This window comes from Choloepus didactylus, chromosome 15 (assembly GCF_015220235.1).
Source record: "Choloepus didactylus isolate mChoDid1 chromosome 15, mChoDid1.pri, whole genome shotgun sequence".
Lineage (NCBI taxonomy): Eukaryota > Metazoa > Chordata > Mammalia > Pilosa > Megalonychidae > Choloepus > Choloepus didactylus.
The window spans coordinates 76,750,646-76,772,119 of record NC_051321.1 but is presented as its reverse complement, the minus strand read 5'-3'; the positions used below and the strand labels follow the sequence as shown (position 1 = coordinate 76,772,119).

The 21,474-nt window shown below is 49.3% G+C and overlaps 1 protein-coding gene across 5 annotated transcripts in view; it reads right to left on the bottom strand.

The window, feature by feature from the left end:
* Positions 1-11,482: 11,482 nt before the first annotated feature.
* TSPAN14 (tetraspanin 14) overlaps positions 11,483-21,474 on the bottom strand; it is an 83,544-nt gene continuing 73,552 nt past the window's right edge. For all 5 annotated transcript variants that reach the window (XM_037805424.1, XM_037805425.1, XM_037805426.1 and 2 more), the window contains 5 exons: positions 20,130-20,300; positions 17,961-18,086; positions 16,724-16,768; positions 15,100-15,219; positions 11,483-13,355 (listed from right to left, as the gene is read on the bottom strand). In XM_037805424.1, the coding sequence (XP_037661352.1) occupies positions 13,284-13,355; positions 15,100-15,219; positions 16,724-16,768; positions 17,961-18,086; positions 20,130-20,300 (534 nt within the window). In that variant the 3' untranslated portion in view covers positions 11,483-13,283. The remainder of the gene's footprint in view (positions 13,356-15,099; positions 15,220-16,723; positions 16,769-17,960; positions 18,087-20,129; positions 20,301-21,474) is intronic.

The window sequence follows — 21,474 nt, the reverse complement described above, 5'->3', positions numbered from 1 at the left end:
TCTTTATCTATCTCATTTAATTCTCAGAATAAGATATGAACAGGCAATTTTATCATCCCAAGTCTATGTTCAAGGAAACCAAGGCCCAAGGTCACACAGCTGCTAATGGTGGTTGCAGTACTTAAACCCAGGTCTCCCTGAACCCTAAGTGGGCTCCTACCCTCGCAACCCCATGTACTTGTTCCCACTTGGATGCCTCAAATGGGGCCTTGTTGCTGCCAAACCTGGCAAAGACCTTTCTAATGCACAAATCCGATGGCAGTGACAGGAATCAGTATGCGATCTGTCCCCCAATCTGGACACGGGCCATACCCAGCCTAGCGTGACGAGGTGCCCACAGCCTCCAGACCACTCTGTGGAGCTGAGAGAAGGCTGAGCAGAGGCAGTAAGCTAGGCAAACCAGCCCAACACAGACTGGATCCCAAGTTCCTACAAAGGGAGACTCAGGGAGTCAGGAAATCCACCAGTCTTGATTTTCCTACGTTGAGAGACTTCAGACACAAACCACTAGAGTTCTCCAACATCGGACTTCTCTTCTTCCTGGACTCACAGCTAGACTTTTTGCAGCCTGTTGTCCTTAGATAGTGCTTCTGAGTTCTGGCCAATGGAATGTGGGCAGAAGTGGTGTGCTCGCTAGCCAGGCCTACTTCCTAAAAACCTCCCTCACTCCATCTTCACCCTCTTCCCCACCACCAGCTGACTACAGATGACTCCTGGGACCTCACGAAAGGTGGAGCCACAAGATGGAAGAAACCTGGGTCTCTGAAGAACTGTGTGGAGCAGAGCATTCCCTGCCACTACCACCAATCCACTAAGACTGAGACCTGAGCAAAGCCACAAAAGTTTAGGGGAGGTTCATGATAGTGGTTAGCCTATCCTGACTCTCCCCTAGTGCAATGGCTCTCAAACTTCAGGGTGCTTCAGAATCACCTGAGGACTGGGTAAAACAGATATTATTGGCCCCATCCCAGAGTTTCTGATTCCATAGGCCTGGAGTGGGACCAGAGGCTCTGCATTTCTAACAAGATCCCTGATGCTGCTGCTGCTGCTGCCACTGGTTTGGGGACCCCCCTTGAAAACCCCTGCCCTCATACATAAAATGGATTTTGCTGCAGTGTTGGAATTACTGTCCTATTTTACTGGTTAGCAAACAGTCCATGTTTCCTGGCTCTTTCTTCTGCACAGTGCTGCCTTAAAACTGTTTGACATCACAGCATCCCCCAACACCTGCCCATGTCCTAGCTCACTGGTTGTGTTCTGCAGGTAGGATCACCAGGAGGGAGAACAGGCTTTGGGATGGAAATCCTGGGCTGTAAAGCCAGCTTTGCCATTTATCAGCCGTGTGTACTGGGCAAGTCTTAGTCTGCCTGGCTCTCAGTTTCCTCATATGTAAAGTGAAGAAAATAGTATTTATTCTCTCCCTCCTCCTAGCCCAAACATACCCACCAGCCCGGTAGTGTTGGGTCCACAGAAGGTGTTCTGGTTTGCTAATGCTGCCATTACGCAAAATACCAGAAATAGATTGGCTTTTATGAGGGGATTTATTAGTTTACAAATGTCAACAAAAGTGTCCAAACTAAGGCATCAACAAGAGGACACCTTCACTGAAGAAAGGCCAATGTGTCTGGAACACCTTTGTCAGCTGGGAAGACACGTAGCTGTCATCTGCTGGTCCTTTGCTCCTGTGTTGTGTTTCAAAATGGCTTTCTCCAAAATGTCTCTGGGCTTCTGTCTCTCTTAGTTTCTCTCAGCTCTCTGCTTGGCATTTCTCTCTAAGCATCTGGGAATCCTCTCTCAGTTTCTCCATCGCAAACTCTGGGCTTCATCTCTTAGCTTAGCATCTCCAAACATCCTTCTGTCTGCATCTTCCAGGATCTCCAAGCATCTGGGTCTGTGTCACCTCTTAGCTTCTCTCCAAAATGTCTCTCTTAAATGACTCCAATGATCTAATTAAGACCCCCTCTGGATGGGCAGGGTCACACCTCCATGGAAATGATCTAATCAAAAGGTCTCACCTACAGTTGGGTGGGTCACATCTCCATGGAAACAACCTAATCAAAAGATTCCACCCTAATCAAAAGACTAGTAAGTTGGATGCGAAATGAAACAAAATAAAGCTTCAGTGGCTGAGAGATTTCAAATGGAGTCGAGAGGTCACTCTGGTGGACATTCTTACACACTATATAGCTAACACTTTTTAGATTTTAATGCATTGGAATAGTTAGAAGTAAATACCTGAAACTACCAAACTCCAACCCAGTAGCCTTGACTCTTGAAGACGATTGTATAACAATGTAGATTACAAGGGGTGACAGTGTGATTGTGAAAACCCTGTGGATCGCACTCCCTTTATCCAGTGTATGGATGGATGAGCAAATAAATGGGAAAAAAAAACTAAATGAAAAGTAGGGTGGGATGGGGGGGATGATTTGAGTGTTCTTTTTTATTTTTATTTTTTATTCTTATTATTCTTTCTGGTATGAGGAAAATGTTCAAAAATAGATTGGGGTGATGAATGCAAAGCTATATGATGGTACTGTGAACAGTTGATCGTACACCATGGATGACTGTATAGTATGTGAATATATCTCAATAAAACTGAATTTAAAAAAAAAAAAGACTAGTAAGTCTGCTCCCACAAGATTGCATTAAAGAACATGCCTTTTATGGGTGACGTAATAGATTCAAACCAGCACAATAGGTTTGCTATAAGGATGTCTGATTGATTCACTCTAGTTGCAGATACTGGTCATTGGTGCAGCCAAGCCCCATGAGTCACATGGCCACTCTCCTGTCTCCTGCTACCAAAGCCAGTGGCTCCATACATCCTAGCAGGAGTTGTAAGAAGAAATAAAAGACCACAGTCTCAAATTTTAAACACACATCTTTGCCAATTATAAGATCTGCATTGCAGGGAGGGAGAGGAAATTCCATCAGGCAGGGCTGGGGACCCTCACACCCCAGTTCCTTAGAACTTCCATTAAAGGTTCTCTTTTACTTAGCAATACTACCAAAGTTTCCCACCCACACCACTTCCAAAAATCTCTTTGAGACCCACAGAGAAGGGAGCCCACTTCAAAAGGCAGTCAGGCTAGAAAAGAGATTCAAATACACATCTTGCAAACAAGGGAAGTCCCAGGAAAAAAGGGGGAGAATGACTGAAATCTGTTGGGATGGCTGTTCAAGGGAGTGAAGCATTAAGGAACTCTTGGTTGGATGAGATGTTTAATTATTAGATTAGGTGATGTGACAGTTAACACTGAAGGAACAGATTTCATCCTCAGAGCCCAGGTGATACCCACATTTCTGGATGCAGCCAGTGGGTGGAATGTGGTGCCCTTAGCCGAGAAGGGGAAGACTGGAGGAGGAGCAGGTTGGGGCATGGGTAGGATTCAGAGATTGAGGGAAGAGAATACAAGTTCTGTTTTGAATTTGGTGATTAAAGGTGTCTAAAGGATCAGAACTGCAGATGGGTCTAAAGCAACTTTGCAGACACCCTGGCTTTCCCAGAGGGAAGAGAGAGACCAGCAGACACATCGCCATGTGCCTTGCCATGTGGCGGAGGAACTAAGAATCACCAGCAGCTGGTCTTCAGGAAGAGTGTTGCCTTGATGATGACTTGATTTGGACATTTTCATGGCCTCAAAACTGTAAACTAATAGATTCCCATTGTTAAAGCAAAAAATTAAGGAAGGAAGGAAGGGAGGGAGGGAGGGAGGAAAGAAAGCTCTGCCAGAGGGTCGAAAGTTGTAAGGAAATTTGGAATAAGCAAAAAAGACTACCAGGTATCTCCAATGGAAAACAAAGCATCACTTACATCACTTTACAGGTGATCTGATTTGTTGCCTTTGAGTTACCGTACAGCCCTAAGTTGTAGAGTTATCAGTGCAAAATAATTCTTATCCATAATATGTCTGATTGAGGGTGACACCTCACTTGAAAAAAGCCAGTTTTGCATCTATTTCAACTTTCTTTTATTTTATGTAGATTTAGGTTTCATTGAGACTTTTCCCTTGAACTGGTTGTGACACCTTAGCAGTTCCCTCATTATTAATAAGTTCAATAAAATTAACAATTTAATATTTGAATGAGTCACAATTTTACCAGTTTTTGAAAATTATCTCTAATAGTGGGCATAGGAAGGACTCCTGACTGTCAGAGATGGAAAGACTTGCAGCCACCCTCAGTAGGAGACCCACCCCAACTCCTTATCATCCCTAACAAGAGGTGGTCTAGCATGGAATTGCATACCTCCAGGGACAGGGGGCTCAGGGCCCCTAAAGGCCACTCCAATTTTTTGTCATACGGGACCACATTTGTACCCTCTGCTGACAGATGAGCAACTGCTTGGGGCCCAAAGAATTATCTACAAATGCAGCCTGCAGTCCTGGGCTCCTTGGGCCGGAGACAGCAGAAATCCCTCCCAGCGAGGGCAAGGCAAAGCCAAGATGGGACGGAGGGGATGGCAAAGAGAGAAAGGCTTACATGGGACAGATGGTGTCACCACCAGGTGGAGACTGAGGCAAGGAAAACTCTTGGGCTCACCGGGCCTTCAAACAAACAGAGCCACCACTGTGGCTGTTTACCCAGCTGTCTCCCTCACCTTTGGGCAATTGGCACAGATTTTCAAACACACAGTTTTCCTCCTCTGGGTACGGGGGCAAGCAGAGGGGCACATGCACTTGTCTTACACACACTTCCCTCACTTTCACGGAACCAGCACTGACCAGGCTTCCCCACCCTTCTGAGGCTGTCCTCACCCAGGGGTGGGCACACTGACTGTTGTGGGGGGACCACATCCTCCAGCCTCATCCTCAGACTGGCCGTGGCTCCTCCCTGAACTTAGCTGCTCTGAGGCATTGGCAGGTTCCAGCACTGCTCTGGGCTTCTGCTCTCCTCCAGTCCAGGTGGGGTGTGGCAAAGGAGGCCCCTGATGCTTCCAGAACCTAATGCTCTGCAGTTTTCAGAGCATATTATCTCCCCGGAGTTGATGTTCACAACTAGGCCTCGCAAAGCCTGATTACAGGTTTGCTCTTCTTTCCGATTCCAAACCCCTCTGTTATAGATTGATTTGCATACCCCCTAAAAAGGTATGTTCAAGCCCTAAACCCCAGTCCTGTAAATGTGATCCTATTTGAAAATACGGTCTTTAAAGACGCTGTTAGTTAGGATGAGGCCAAGTTGGCCCTAACCCAAAATGACTGGTGTTCTCACAAGCAGAGGAAAATTGGACCCTAGATAGACAGAGAGAAGATGGCCATGTGACAGAGGCACCGAGTTATGCCACTGATTGCTAACAAGACGCCACTAGAACCCTATAGACTTCAGAAGCATGGCCCTGCTCACAGCTTCATTTTGGACTTCTGGGTTTCACAACTGTGAGACAACATATTCCTGTTGTTTAACCCAACTAGCTAACCACATCCCTGGCAAACGGAGACACCCTCTAACCTCCTTCCCTTCCTTCCTACAGACCATCCCTCCTGGGCCTCTGCGTAGGGTCCCTCTGGGCCTGGCCTCTGCTGATAGTCCCGGTCCCCTGGCAAGTGAGTTCCAGCTCTGCTTCTTCACGCTCTGCGGGTTCCAGGATGGCCTCTTCTCGGGTTATACAGGTTTGTGGAAGAATTCACAATCCAGGTAGGCAGCAGCCCCCTCTCCTCCCCAGCCCTATGACAAAGAAAGCAAACAGACCTTGAACTCCAAATGCCAGCTGAGGCTCCCTGCAGACTTGGAAGTCTTGTTCCTAAAGGAGCAGCAAAGTGGGCTGCTTCGTTTCAGCCTGGCTGGAAGCTTGAGCTGTAGTGTATGTGATCTGAGCAGCTCCGCTGGACAGGGACTGAGAGGCACTGATAAAATCATTGTTTTAGCTATAATTTTTTTGGCTATGTTCTAAGTATTGTGAACCTGTGTTTAACGCTATACCCACCTTGCCTCATTTAATCTTAGCACCAACCCCAAGCGAGGGATATCATTACCCATTTTACAGAGAGTATTCAAAGGACTTGCCAAAGGCTACATGGTGAGTGAGTGGTGGATTACTGGGGACTCAAAGCCACTTTTCAAGTTCACTAAAGACTTTCATCTACATTAACTCATTTAATACTCCCCAAAACCTTGTGAAATAAAGAGAATTCTCCCCACTTTACGGATTTACCGATAAAGAAACTAAGGCACAAAGGTTTGGGTGTTGCTTTTTTTTTTTTTTTTTTTAGCACAAACTCAAATCAGGCTTCAGGGCTCTTCCCAGCACAGCACAGTCCTGGCCCAAAGCTATTGGGGTCCCAGGAGAATCTCCATTCTCTTAATTACTTTACCAGCCTCAGAGTTCTGAGGAAATAGAAGATCCCAAAAAGGCCCATTCCCCAGGCTCCTCCGAACCTCCTGCTCTCCCATCGCCCACCCTGAGTCCTCCCTCCCTCTAGCTTTCCGTTTTTTCTTTTAACAAGCCTTTGGATTTTTTATTATTCAAAGATGACTCATTTTTTATTTAGCTCTGTGACACTGTGCTTGTGCCTTCAACACTTTCTGCTCCTCAATCAGGAAAGCACATTATCTTGTCATGGACACATTCAGCACACATGGAACCACCATAAACCTCGATGACATGTTTTAAGAACTTGAGGTCTCATAGCACAAACCCCTCAAAGTCGGCATGGGCACATGCCACAAGTGTATTTTGGGGTTTTCTCAAACTTCCTGTTATAAAGGTAGACTATTCTACTACCATGGGGCTCTCGACAGCCTCATTTGGCTGGAGACTTACGTAGCTCTTTCTAGACCTGAAAGGCTCATTACGGACTCCCAGGGCCACTCCCAGCAGTCAATGGGATGAGGCTGCTCCCTGGTATATGAGCTGCTGCCCAGATGCCAGGCTGTGCCTGCTCCGGCTCTGCTACCCATTCCCTGTGCAACCCCAGGGGCAGCGCTGATCCTCAACCCAAGGATGCCACCCCAAACTGCTCCATTCCCAAATGACCAGCCATCTCCCAAGGCACAGGCAGACTGCTGGGGCCACCTTATGGCCACCGTTTGCCTTGCTCAGAGTCCCTGTGTTGTTGTGAACAGCAACTGAGTAGGGAGTCCTCGGACAGATCTCACCCCACCCCAGGCCTCTTGGGTGCTTGGGCACTCTCCCCCCAGTTCCAGGAACACCAGCCACAACCTGGCAGTAACGCATGCCCCAGCCCTGGGTACTCATTAAAATGTCAGCCCACATCCCTGGAAAGCTCCTTTAAGAGCATGTTTTTCTTACGAACATTCTAGGGAGTAATTCCAAGAGCAAAATACTGCAAGGTTTTTATAAGCCCATTTCAAGAGCCAAAAAAAAAAAAAAACCAAAACCATATAATCAGAATATCCATCCTCAGAAGTATAACAAGGAATTGTAGGCAGCACCCCCCATGCTCACTTCCCCTTCCTACAGGACCCTGCTTTCCCAAAGGCATGGTTTAAGTAGACTGGGTCCTCTGGAGGCTTCACCACCACACCATCCCCATCCAAAGGAGGCTTGAGATTTGTCCATGGGGGAGTCTCTCCCTCCTTCTGTCCTAGATGGGGACACCATGGCAGGCAGAGCAAAGAGAAAAAGAAACCAGATCCTTGTTAAGACATCACAGAGCCACTTGGATCAAACCAAACCTGAAACTCACCCCACCTCTGGACTTTCCAGTTTCAGGAGCTAAAATCCTCCCCTCATTGTTTAAGCCAGTTTCAACTGGGTTTTCTGTTACCTGCAATTGTAAACACATTCCCTGGTTCAAAAGCAAGGTTCAGTGCCCCACGGCATAGGACGACAATGGACCGTGAGACCACAAAAAGACATGGTGGATCAATATGTGCTGATAAACTTCTGAGATATAGAATAAAATAAATTGTAGGATAGTGTGTAAAATTATTCCCATATGTGTGATAAAGATATTTGGATAGCCATGGACATTTTCCGGAAGGATACTTAATAGTGGTTGCCTCTGGGGAGCAGGAGGCATATTTTCACTCTACACCCTGTGTTTGTTCTTACTTATTAAAAAAAGACTAGTTTAAAAATGTTTCAAGGTGATAAAATTACAGCCTATGGTGATAATTTATTTTGGTAGTTATTAAACCACACTTTTGAAGCCTCTGTTGAAATATAAGATGCAAAGTACAGGAAGGAAGCTTAAGTGAAAAAATAATTATCTCAGACCTTTGTAAGGAGTACTCAATTTCCTCCTTCTCCCAAACTGGGAACCCTAAAATTGGTAACTTCACCAGAACAGTATCCACTGTACCCTTAACTTTTCTTCCCAAAGTGAAACTGCAGCCCCAGTTTGACAATGTCAACTTCACGTCTTCCTTAGGCACCCTGGAGACCCCAAAAGCATTTTGAGAATGAACATGCCTTTAGAGAGGAAAAGCTGGGTCTTGCTGACTTCACAAGGAGCTAAATGGGCCCTCAATGTTTATGGTTCATCAGATCTTTGGAAAGAGCACCCAGATGAAATGAAGACAGTGCTGTAGGTTGAGTCTGCCATGCCAAGCACTGCAGCATCCTCTTGGCCCTTGTTCTGGTTTGCTGAAGCTGCCAGAATGCATAGCAGAAATGAGTTGGCTTTTTCAATGGGGATTTATTAGGTTGCAAATTTACAGTTCTAAGGCCATGAAACTGTCCAAATTAAGGCATCAAGAGGTAGATACTTTTCTTTGAGGAAAGGCTGCTGGCATCCAGGGTTCCTCTGCCACATGGGAAGACACATGGCAATGTCTGCTGATCCTTTGTTCCTGGGTTTCTGGTTTTAAAATGGCTTTCTTCAAAATGTCTCTGGACTTCTGTCTCTCTCGGCTTCTCCTGTGAGTCCTTCTTGCTTCTGTTGGGGCATTGTCTTCCTTAGCTTCTCTCTACTCTCTCCAAACTGTCTCTGCCTTTTATCCTCCCATAAAGGACTCCAGCAAGGGGATTAAGACCCACCTTGAATGGGCAGGGTTACATCTCCATGGAAACAACCTAATGAAAAGGTCTGCCCCTACAAGATTAGATTGAAAGAGCACAGGCTTTTCTTGGGTGCATAACAGCTCCAAACGAGCACAGCATGATGAAAGGCTCCCACAGTCTGGGCAGGTAATGAAAACTTCATAAGCCATGGGGTCACAGACACTGTACATGATTCTAGAGCTGGAACGGCCTGCCTGCGGAGGTCCTGCCAACCCCCACTCAGTGCAGCTGAAGGCACTGGGGCCAGGGATGGCAGGCATGGATCACCTGAAGCCTGGACAGGGACCCTGCCACACCACAGGACACCTTGGTTGCTGGGCCCACAGCAATGGCCCCACCCCTTCCTCTGCACCAAGAGGCCATCTAGTGGTCCCTCCTGCTGAGCCCCAGACCTTCCCTCCTCCAGCCACTGACCCAGTCTCCTCTTCCAGGGAGCCCTCTTTGGGGCCCCTAAGGCCCAAACAGCCCACACTCACATGCATTTCCCTCACCACCCCAGAGGCCTGTCCCTGCATAACACCCAAGAGAAGGCAGTGTCTGGACACCTCTGCCCAGTACAGAAGCCCTCTGTGGGTGTGTTGGGCAGATAGCAGCTCTGGCCTTCCCTGGGAATCTTGCTTTAGGAAAACGAACACCCAACCCTCAGCCATGGACCACCTATGGACTGAATACCTAGTGTGACCTACAGCTTCTGGCCTTGCAGAGAAGTGTGCCTGCTGCCCAGAGCCAGGGTCTCCATTACAGGGTGGGGGCAGAGCTCCTTGGAGCAACACCATGCTTTCCAAATCAGATGCCCAAGTCCAGGTAGAGACAGGGAGTCAGAGCTCTCTGGCTTTTTCCAAATGCCTGTTGACCTTCCAGTCAGGTCAGTTAATTGGACAGTCTTTCAGGGAACTGCTGCTTTTCATGCTTGGCTGGTGTGCTGCTTTTGTTCTGCAGGAGGCAATCAGAGATTCAGAACACTGAGCTGTTAGGCACCAAGCCTCCTGTGTCAGTTGCAGGTGTAGGTTCTGGGCCAAGACTAACAGGGTTCGAACCCAGAATTCTTCCAAATTCTCGACAATAACATACCTTTGTCAGTACCTCACTTTTGGATTATAATTAACGGCTGCCTCAGAGCTGGTCTGATGACTGAATGCATTTATTTATTCACTGTTCAACACTTTGAGCACTACTTATGTTCCAGAAAGGTTCTCTACTAGTTTTTACTGTTACTAATGTGGAAAAACCAAGCACCAGGTTTCTTGTAGACAAGAGTCAAGAGTCTCCCTGCCAAGCTCACAGCCCTGCAGACAGACGGGAGCCCCTGGAGGGGCCGTACTGCTGGGTAAAGGCAGACAGAGGTCTGAGGATGGACAGGAGATGCCTTAGAAGGAGAGGATTTTGAGGAGGGGGTGGTCCCAAGTGTCTGGTGCTGCAGAGGCTGAGAAAAAGGCCTGAAGGGGGCACTGAATTTGGGATTGGGATGACCAGCTTTCAGCCAAATAAAGAGTGGTAGGTAGTGGTAGAAGGGGTACAACGTGCCCAAATAAGGGGAAATCACATGGCAAAGTCCTGAAAAGAGGTGGGCAGGAGGGGCACAGAAAGCCTAAGGAAGGACTCTGAAACTTTGAAAGTGACCATGTGTTGGGAGCAGGAGTGTGCCGAGGTTCACAGTTGTTCTAAGAGGACAAAGTGGGTGGAGATTTGGGGCAGCCCTGGACTGGGCGGGGAGTGGCGGCAGGGTGGAGGGTGACCCTGAGTGCAGAAAAAGTGCAGGTTTGTGTGGGGATACCCCACATGTGCACCCCTACTTGTGGGTTTCTTTTCTTTCCTTGCCCAACTACTCAGAGTCAGATAAGATGGCTGAAAAGGACTAAAAGATTTTGTAAACTAATTGAAAAACAACTCAGAAAAAGTCATGCTTAGACTCTGCCCTGAACTGGGCATTGACCAGGGGAAGAGATACCACAGGGATGCAGCCATCTGGTTTACCTGAATGGATGTGATAGTAGCAATGGTCCAGGAGTGGTGCGGAGACCACTCCCCAAGGGCAGGCGGCGTCTCAAGTGCCTGGTGAGGTAAGCTCGGCCACAAGGCCCATTTCACGATGAGCCAAGGCCACACAGCTCATTCGGTGGCAGCGTTTGACACCAACCCAGTTTCTCCCAGCTCTTTCCCCTGGATGTACTGCCTGTGGATGGCCAGAGATAACCAAAAATAATATTTTCCCGCTGCCCTACAAAGTCAAAGTTTTTCTACCTCATGCTTCTAGCTGGGCTTACCAGGCCACAAGCCAACTTACTCCAGTGGTACCCTCTGTATAAAGGCTAACTGAACGTGGCAAAAAGGATCTAAAAATCACTTGGTGAAATTTATTTCAGATCTGTGTCAACAATGGACTGCTTTTACCATCTACACTTCTGTCTGGTCTAGCCACATCCTATCCCACTGGATCCCTTGGCAGCTGAGTCTACCAATCAGACGCTTAATACCATCTTGGTAGTGATCCCCAACAAAAACAAAACCACCACATTAATATAAAGATATATTCCATTTAAAAGAGTTTGGCAAAGAAAAGCATCACACTTCCTAAAAAACACAAGCATTCTCCTTCCCTTAGGCTACAGAGAAAATTATACATATAAAAAAAAATTATATGATCATCATCATCACCACCAAACACCCACCAGTATACACCACACCAGAATGTACACTTCCGCAAGTAAGTGAAAGTAGCACTCGATTCCTGAACAATGTGCACAGGACTGAACTGGGTACAAGTTACACAGAAGCGTTAGAAAACAGCCCAGCCAAGGCTGGACAAACATCCCAGCTATCCCTAGGGGTTACTTAAGACCGATTTCATTTCCAAAAGCAAGCCCCAGAATAGCTCTGACCGGAAGGGTGGACACGGTGACCACAGATATCCCGTGTGGGGGAGTCACCATGAAAGCTGGAGACAGAATGTCCCAAGCTTCCACAGAGCCACAGCCTGGGTCTGCAGCCTCTCTCCAAGGAGAGGCAAATACCAGGCAGACCAGCCCTTGGTGGTGGCTGTAAGAGGAGCCCCGACCAGAGGTTTCTGGCTGGCCACCTCCAGCTGGGGCTCCCTGGCCTCTGCAGTGGGAACAGAGGGTCAAGATTCAAGTTGCAGATGACAGTTTCAGTAGCACCAAGACCTTAGCAGAAGATGGTGAGGCCACGCTGGGGAGTGGAGGTATGGAAGGTGTGTGTGTGTGTGTGTGTGTGTGTGTGTGTGTGTGTGTGTGTGTGAGAGAGAGAGAGAGAGAGAGAGAGAGAGAGAGAGAGAGAAAGGGGTGCACAGAAAAAGGGGGAGCATGTACGTGCACCTGGGTTGTTAGGACAGGAAGGAGAAGCTGATAAGGACTGGTCCTTGAGACACTCAAGGAAACTAAATGGATGGCTTCAGTCCAGGATACCATGTAATGCTGCTTAGAAGAGAATGCCAGAGGAAAGGGAGAGGAAGTGAAGAAATGGTGTCGGAACATTCTTACCCCCATAAATAAACTATTTACACACTTTAAGAAAGAGAGAGCCGGCTCTCGGTGGAGAACCACGCCCACTGCCCACTAGTGCCATTAGGGCATAATGCTACTGAGATGGAGGCAGTTCTCGCCCTGGGAGAGCTGCTGAAGGGCTGGGCAGGGCAGCAGACAAGGCACTCCTGTGGCACCAGTCCACACACTGGCTCAGGCTTACTTTACTTGGACATGGCTGAAGACCCTGCAAACAACCCACCCCCCACGCGTGCACACCACCACAGACCCTGCTGGCACTCAGTGAGGTCTGTTTGTTCTCCTTCCCCCTCCCCAGTTGCAGGCAGGGTCCCTGTGCTGCTAGACTTAATGGAGAGAGGAACTTTCAGCGTGTATGCTGCTCTCCCTACCCCTCATCCCATCACAGAGGTGGCTGCCCCAGAGCCAGCACTGATGAACCAAAGCAGACGCTGGACGTCCGCGGTGAGGGGGTTGGGGTGTCCAGCCACACACCTGTGCTCCAGCAGGACCGAGTCAAGCCCTCCTTGCAGCCCTGCAACCCCTCAGGCACAGCCCCCACTTAAAGACACAGTCTCTGTCTCCGGGTGGACCCCAGCTGGGGATAGTCACAAGTTTGTGTAGGGAAGAGGAGACCCTAGGTCTTTGGCACCAGCAAGCAGAAACAGAGAGGTAACGTCACGCTGATGCTAAAGTCAGGGGGCAGGGAGGGCTGGCTCTGAGTGGGTATGTCGGCTCCTCTTCCTCTGGATGTAGTTAAGACAGTGAAAGGCTCTGCCTCCACGGTGTGGCTCAGCTCCGCTCTCTCGCCTCGCCCCTCAGAAGTGATGGCCTGCCTTAACTGCCTCGATGTCTGAGATCAGGGTCCTCGCCAGGAAGATGCCAAATATCTGAAAGCAAAGCCAGGACAGTCAGCAGCCATCAGTGGTGGTGGCCAAAGGGGGAAGACAGGGGTGCTGAGGGCAGACTACGCCCCCATTCCCACCCAGCCATGACAGAGGACTCAGGGAGAGTGCTTGTGCACACAGCAGAAAACTACCCACCCACTGGGAGAAAGAGAGTCCCAGGAAGCCAGAGGCTTTGCCTATTTTGCTGTATCCCTAAGGTCTAGAAAAGTCATGATAGCAGCAAAAACAGCCACCCTGCCCGGCTTCCACATCACTAAGCATGTCACATAGCAGGGAGGGAAATACTTCCTACACCAGGTTAAGCCAAAAATAACAAGGTCACCCTGAGTGATTCTGATTCCCAAAATAATAAACCTTGAATGTTTTCCCAGAAACCTGGATTCCATAATGCCGATGTCTAGAAATATATACTAACCTTTGTGAACATGATAATCATGTGGGAGGACTGCCGCTTTTCTACCACAAGCCAAGTAAGGTACATTTGGTAATCTTAGTAATTTTGTCTTTGTTTTTCCCTTTAAATTCGTGCTGTGGTTTGTATTTGACAAGCCAGTCCTTCTAAAGTCTGACTCTCTTGCCCACTTGGCAAGTTAATTTTTTCTTTCCTTTTCTAGATGTTTCTGTGTCTCAGCCTTCCTCTGAGATCACTCAGTACACACTTGCTGCACGAAAACAGAAGGAGTGCATGAGTGACCAGGGCCTCGGGTCCACCTCGGCCATCTTTGCCAAGCAAGGTCATTTTCCACGTGAGCAAGCAGCATCAGCCATCCCACAGGCTGCTCAGGGGCTGCCAGTTCCTCATACAAACCCCGGGCAAGGCTGGAAAAAATTCAGGTTTCTATATTCTCACTGAATGCTTGACTTTCTACTGCCAGCCCGTACGCCAAAGGCTTCACTGCCTCTCAGCCACCAATGTCTGTCCACATGAAAAATCTGTTCAAATGAACAAGAGCAGACTTGAAGGGAAAAGGAAGCCACAAAGGGCAGTAAGGGCTGCAAGGGGCTCGTGTGGGCAGGGAAGAGGCCCAAGAGCCTCAGCCCTGGGCATGGGGGACATGGAGGAAGGGGTCCTGGGGTAACGGCACACACCTGTGCCTCAGGTCTTCTTCAGGCCCCAACTGGCTGATGGTTTCACCTCCTGCTCTGAAGCTCTTAATACCTCCTTAAATCCTACCACTCTCTCCCACTGGCAGGAGGGACCCCAAAGCAGATGGCAGTCCACTCAGTGTATTCTGACCCCTACCTCCAGAGAGGCAACATACCCTGTGCAACCTACTAGGCCCTCCAGAGACGGCTGCCCGCAGGACCTATACAGGTCCACAATGCCCTCCTGGCCTGCCCCAGAACCAAAGCACCTAGGAGGTTTGGGAGCAAACCACAGAGAAAGGGGGGATTGCAGCCTGGTGTGGGCCCATCCTCCAACACCCGACATCTGTAGGGCCACCATGGTCCTGCTGACACACATATGAACACATACATGCAAATATATGCACTCACATGCACACACAAACACATGCATACACATGTGAACATACCATCACGCGCATACACACCCATATACACACACAGCTGTGGGCACTCAATTGGATCCCTTCATTCTGTCAGGTTCCTTAATCCCCACTGCACAGAAGCTGGACAAGCATAAAAGCCCAACTTCCTCAGAAGGGGGAAAAAAAAAAAAGAAGAAAAGACCACCTCCCCAAACCTACAGGCTCCAGGAACAAACCTGCAGCAGCGAGATGGCAATGAAGACGCCGGCCACAATATAGATGTTCCGCGGGAGCCAGCCCTCCAGCGCCTGAATGCAGCCTTTTGTGAAGATGGCCTCATCCCACTTGCTCTTCAGCTGCAGAGAAACATCACAGTGGCCTGAGCCCTTGGCAGGCTCACAAGACTTCCCACCCCAGTCCCCAAGGGCTCCTTCAGGTGCCAGGGCAGGTCATTGTGGGAGAGAGGCATCTGGGAGATGGGCATCAAGGATGGAATGAACTCTCCAGAAGGGACACAGGTACCTGTCTTGTCTCTACAGAAACCCCACAGCCCCTATTAGGCAGCCTATCATTGTGTGGGCAGGGAAGAGGCCCAAGAGCCTCAGATTTCATCCTGAACCCATGGGCTTTCATCCTGAACCCATGTCTCTGTTTGTGCTTCCACAGATTTAAAGTTCACCCCCAAAGCCCTCACATAGAGAAAGGGGAGGGGGTCGGGAGGCTTGGAGAAGGGATATGCCTATAAAAGGAGGGAAACTGGGCAAAGGGGATTTGGTTTCTTCCGAGTCAGAGGATTGGCAAGAGAAGGAAGGGATGGCTTTAAGGTGTGAATGAGACTCCCAGCCTGTGACTCAACAGCAGGTACACACGCAGCCCAAGTCAGCCTGGCTCCCAGACCAGCAGGTAAACGTCATCAGCAAACCAGCTCCCTCCAATCCCAAGCCCCGGTGCAGGTGCCTAGTCTGAAGTTTGGTAGATGCATGGGGATCTTGCCACAGCACACACACCCCCACTACCACCCACCCCACATCCAACAATCAGACTCAGCTCCCTCATCTATCAGCCTCCTCCGTGGCCACAATGATGATTAATTCATTTTAATGACAGTCAAAAGGAATCCACGACTGGGGAAGGCTGACTTTGATTCGGGCCTGTCCTTGTCAAACAGAAATCACCGCAGAAGGACCCTGGTTTTCCAAGCCAGAAGTATACAGCCCTGCAATGTGCACTGCCAGTTGGAGGGGCCCCTGCACACACCCCAACAGCAGTCACTCACAGCAGCAAAGCCCACAGATTAAGAAGCAGGGTGGGGTCTGGCTCTTCTACACAGCTAAATGCACACTCAGCACAAGGGTCCACACTGCTCCCTGCGGCCTGAGGAAAGCCCTGGGGGGCTGAGCCCCACCCCTGCCCCTGAGGCCCGTCCCCCCACTTGTTGTCACCACTGCCCCCCACTGGAGGCTGGACCAAGCCACAGACTCCTGTAGTTTCATCCTGAACCCCTGAATGGACACTTTCCAAGGCTCCACGGACCCTCTTCAAAATGTCTTTATTTCCTGAAACTTTCATCTGACCTCTTTCCACTAACGCTGCAACTGCCAGTTTTGTGACTGTGAACTCACAGGACTTGCAAAGTTACCTCCAATCCTTGTCCCCTTCTGTCCTGCCACCACTCAGAAAAGCCTGTGTGGGGCACTGTGCTCCTGCATGGCTTGCCCCGGGCCTGCATCTCACCTTGTGCCTAATCTCCCCCAGCCTTCCCACTCCAATTTGCACTTGTGCTAAATCAGGAAGTTGGACCACAGGGAATAAACTTGAATCTTGAAGGACTCTTAAATTTGGACACTTTGGAATTCTCACCTGAGTCCTGACATCATATCCACACTGTGTATTCACAACTTTTTGCTGTAAGAAAAGCAGAAAAAACTCAAATCATTTTTGTTCCCTTGAAAAGCCAGGGGAGGAGGCTCTGGAATATTTACAACTGAATGCCAGCAAATTCCAGTTTTGTTCATGTCCTGCAGTCAGGCTGCTGCCAACCTTTCCATGCTAGGACAGGGGTCGACAAAGGGCAAGACAGTAATATTTTAGGCTTTGCAGGCTGAACGGTCTCTGTACAACTACTCAATTCTGCTGCTATGGTGCAAAAGTAGTCACAGACTATATATATATATGATTGGCGTGACTCTGTGCCAATAACTCATTATTTGCGGACACTGAAACTTGAATTTCATATTATTTTCATGTGTTACAAAATATTTTTCTTCTTTTGAGTTATTTTTAACCATTTAAAAATGTAAAAACTTCCTGGTCACCAAAACCAGGAGGCAGACTGGATTTGGCCTGTAGGCCACAGTTTTGCCAATCTCTGTGGTAGGAGGTTAAAGTCACACTGGCTCATAGCAATGCTTTCTAGGCTGGCACAGTTCATGGTCTAATGGAGACCTCAGCAGATCTTGCACCTCTCCTGGTTGGGGAACGTGCCATACAATAAAGCTGACGTGCTGTCCTGTGGTGCAGAACCAGGCATTATGCAACTGCACCAACCATAGAAAAGGGCTTGTTCTGCTCAGGCCCAGTACAGGCCAGGGTGCAGTTCCTGGATCACCCCAAGAGCCCAGTTCCTGGAACCCAAGGGTCCGGACTAGGAATGCAAACAGGTGAAAAATAAAGAGCAAAAATAATTCTCCACCACCAAGATGCTACTGATGTGCACTCCTACTGCTCCTGGGGAGCTTCTGAGCTCTCATGTTTTCCCCATTGAAAGGAGAGCAAAGAGGGTAGATCGGAAGTCATTCTACGTGCAGCCTCTCATCCAGGTACTCCAGTGAGAGCCCTTTGAGGGTGGGGAACAACACTGTTTTTCTCCCACTTCACCCAGAACACAAAAGCCAGGGTGGGCGATACAAGAATGTCCAGAAAATCTACACATGGGATTTCAGAGCTGCAAAGGCCCTGTGAGGGGGCAGTGGGGAGAGCGGGCATCCCTCTCATCAGTGTGCAGGTGAGAGAAGCAGCCCAGAGCCCTTTGATCCAGGGCAGGGAACGGCTCCACTTCAGGAGCCATGTTCTATGCCACCTAGCACAGCTGACTCACCGCGGGATCCGGCACACAGCAGGAGAAGGGCACGCCGCACTTCTCCCGGCTGTAGCTCGCGCCACTGCAGTTGAAGTAGACGTTGAGGTCCCAGTCTTCGGGGCCATATGCCCCACAGCACTGGTTCTGCAACCATAAAAGCCGAGAACCACTAGGGCTCAGAGCCAGGACTATGGGCCGTCCAGCGTGGGACGGCAGGCTGGGTGAGCCCCAATTACCACCCAGAGAGACGGGCCCACCACTGACTTCACACATGCAAGGGAAGCAGGTGTGCGTGTGTGTGTGTGTGTGTGTGTGTGTGTGTGTGTGTGGGTCCCTGAGCCGAGCAGCCATGGTCACCTCCTCTGACCAGCATGTGGGGCTGGCTCAGAGGCGCCCAGTGGCCTCAGCTCAGCACACTCGGCCCCAGGTCCTTCTCCACCCAGCGTTTCTCTTCCTGGCCTGGCCACCCAGACCGGAGCCAGCTTCTCTCTCCCCTGTGAGACCCCCTCTGTACCTCTAATGTGGTCCTCTAAGAGAACACCACCAGCAAGTTCACTCCCTTCTTGCGTGCTTTGTCTTTCTCCCTGAGAAACCCCCCAGACTGGCCCTACTGACCTTTTCTGCCTCTTTACAAAAAACAAACAAACAAACAAAAAATGCTGCTGAATGACTCCAAGGAACGATGTACGACTGGGGTGAATGGGAACACAATCAGAGCTTTGCCCCCCACCCTTGCCTCCCACCCTGAATTAACTGGTATAGTTGCAAAGAAAGCACCCTTTGTCTAAAAAATTTGTAAAAGCAAACAAAGCATCCATGTGCTATTAATGGTGTCCCAACCAGAGAGGAGACTGGACTTCTGCTCTCACCCTTACAGCTGACAGTTAGGGTCTGAAGCATGACAAATATACAACTGGGATTTCTATTTTTTTTTTTTTTTTTTTTTCCCTAACTTCTAAGCTAAACTTTTCTCCCCCTGTTGTTCCAGTTGTTTTTAATGATTACCCATACTTCACCACAAGGAAATTCCATAATTTACCCAACACCCCCTCCCCCAGGAAAATTTATTTGGAGAAGGGAAAGAAAGTGACAGAGAACACCACCATGCCTTTAAGGCCAAGGTTCCAGCATACCGTGGAACCAGCAAGCCCAGGGATATGTGAAAACAAAAAAAAGAGAGAAAATCGTTTTGCTGAACAGAAAAGGAACAGAAAATTGCAGGACTTGGTGACCTGCACAGACTGATAGAGAGCAATAACAACTTGGGAATGCCTGGATCCTATGATGCATGAAGTCAAGGTCTTGAACAAGTTCTAGGTAATAATGAGAGTAGTCATAAATCAATTTTCAATGCTTTCTAATTTTTCTTCTTTCCAGAACCAAAATGTTCCATATAAAAGGTCTCAAGGAAGCTGAGTCTTCTGGCAGAGAACACACAGCAAAGATCAAACAAGAGCCCTGCACAGTCCCACACGAGTGGGTGCTTCCCAGGGGGAAAGGCCGGCTGTGGTCCAAGCCTCCAGGTGCAGCTGTGCACCCGAGGGATGGAGCCAGATGGACTAAAGGCCACAGCCTGGGACTGTTTAGACACCATCCCCCCCCAGGGCCACACTCCAGGGAGGTTACATTCCTCTCCATCTGAGGAAGCTTCCTCCAGGACAGCTCTGCCCTTTCAAACAGGAAGGGGAAAAGGTCCCAGGGAAGAAGGGGACAGGAATAGCCTAGGGAGGTTGCGGGGGGCGGGGGTCACACACCTTGGAGGAGGGGCTCTGGCTCCAAAGCCCCAGGGAGACTGCAGCTGCCTGAGTAGCCCGTTAGGGCTGAGGAGATCTGGACCCCTCAGGGGAGGAGAGTACTGGGCTCCTGGGAGGGGAGTGGCCATGGGTACAGCTGGACTTGCCTGCCCCATCATGAGACGGGAGAGCACACTTGACGTTCTCACCAGCCAGAGAGCCGGGACCACCGCGGCAGCAATGAGCAGGCAAAGCCAAGCTGACAAGAGGAAGGGGTGGCACCTTCCGTAGCCTCCTGGCCATGTGCAGTGCTGCAGGCAGAAAATCTACAGAGCAGGGAAGGGCCCTGTGTTCCCTACAGCAGCAGAGCCTGAAAGCAGGGACAGACTACGCCTGGAAGTGCATGCCTCAGCAGGGAGCCCTCTGTGGGTGGGTGAGCAGGTGGGCAGCTTACGGCTTTCTGAAGGGAGTCGATGAGGTTCTGCAAGTCGATGTCATCCCGGTAGGATCTGATGTTGCTCTCAAAGAACTCCCGGAAACGGTCCCTCACCCAGTCCTGGAACAAGAAGGCCAACACCGCCACAGCCAGCTCCAGGAAGAAGATGAGCACGATGGCACCACAAAACTGCATGGGGACAGGGGCAGGAAGGGAGCGTCACCACACTCCAGCAGCCTTCCCAGCCAGACACACACCCCCGTCTGACCCAGAACCACTGTCTGCTGCAAAGAGCATGGGCTCTGCCCCACAAAGACCACGTTTGAGCCCTGGGGATCCCCTGTTACCAGCTGGGCAATTCTGAGCCATTTCGCCTCATCTGTAAAATGGGGATTCCAATCCCTGCCCACCACTGCATTGCTGGTAAGGATCAGATGAGTGAAGGTATGAGAAAGCTCTGACCCAACATGTGAATCATCTTTTCTTCTTTCAATTCAGTTTTACTGAGATACATTCACATACCCTACAATCATCCACATTGTACAATCAATTGTTCACAGCACCATCATATAGTTGTGCATTCATCACCCAAATCAATTTTTGAACATTTTCATTACTCCAGAAAAAAGGAAAAATAAATAAAGATACAAGTAAAGAACACCCAAAACATCCCATCCCCCCCTTCCCCTCTATTATTCATCTAATTTTTGTTCCCATTTTATTACCCATCTGTCCATACCCTGGATAAAAGGAGTGAGCCACAAGGTTTTCGCAATCACACAGTCACACCGTGTAAGCTACATAGTTATACAATCGTCTTCAAGAATCAAGGCTACTGGGCTGCAGTTAATCCTTTCTTATTAAGCAAGAAGGAAACCTGTTTGCCTATCCCAGCAGGCCGTCAGCTCCTTTAGGACACAGCCTGTGCCCCACACCTGCTATCTAGCCCTCTCCACGCAATTTGAGTAGCTGGAAGTCACTTCTGTCACCTCCACTTTAGGGATGAGGAAATGGAGGCTCCATAGCTTCCAGAGTCATCCAGCTCACCCCTCAGTGCTCTTCACAACTCGGGAGGGGTGGTGCCACTGTTATCAGTGCCTGCTCTGAGTGTGAGTGTGGGACAGTCAGCCGCAGAAAGCCCTCTCTGGAGACAGAGGCCCCTGACCACAATGCCAGTAGCATTCTGCAAAGGCCCCCTGCAGCCACAGGCTCTGTCTTTTAACAGCTGTCACCACTGGTCATAAAAGGAGCTATGCTGCTCTGGCACAATGGGAAATGTGGGGAGCCTGTCAAAATAAGACAGAAGGGAAACACACACACATGCAAACAAGCACACAAGGCCATCCATACAGAAGCAGGATAT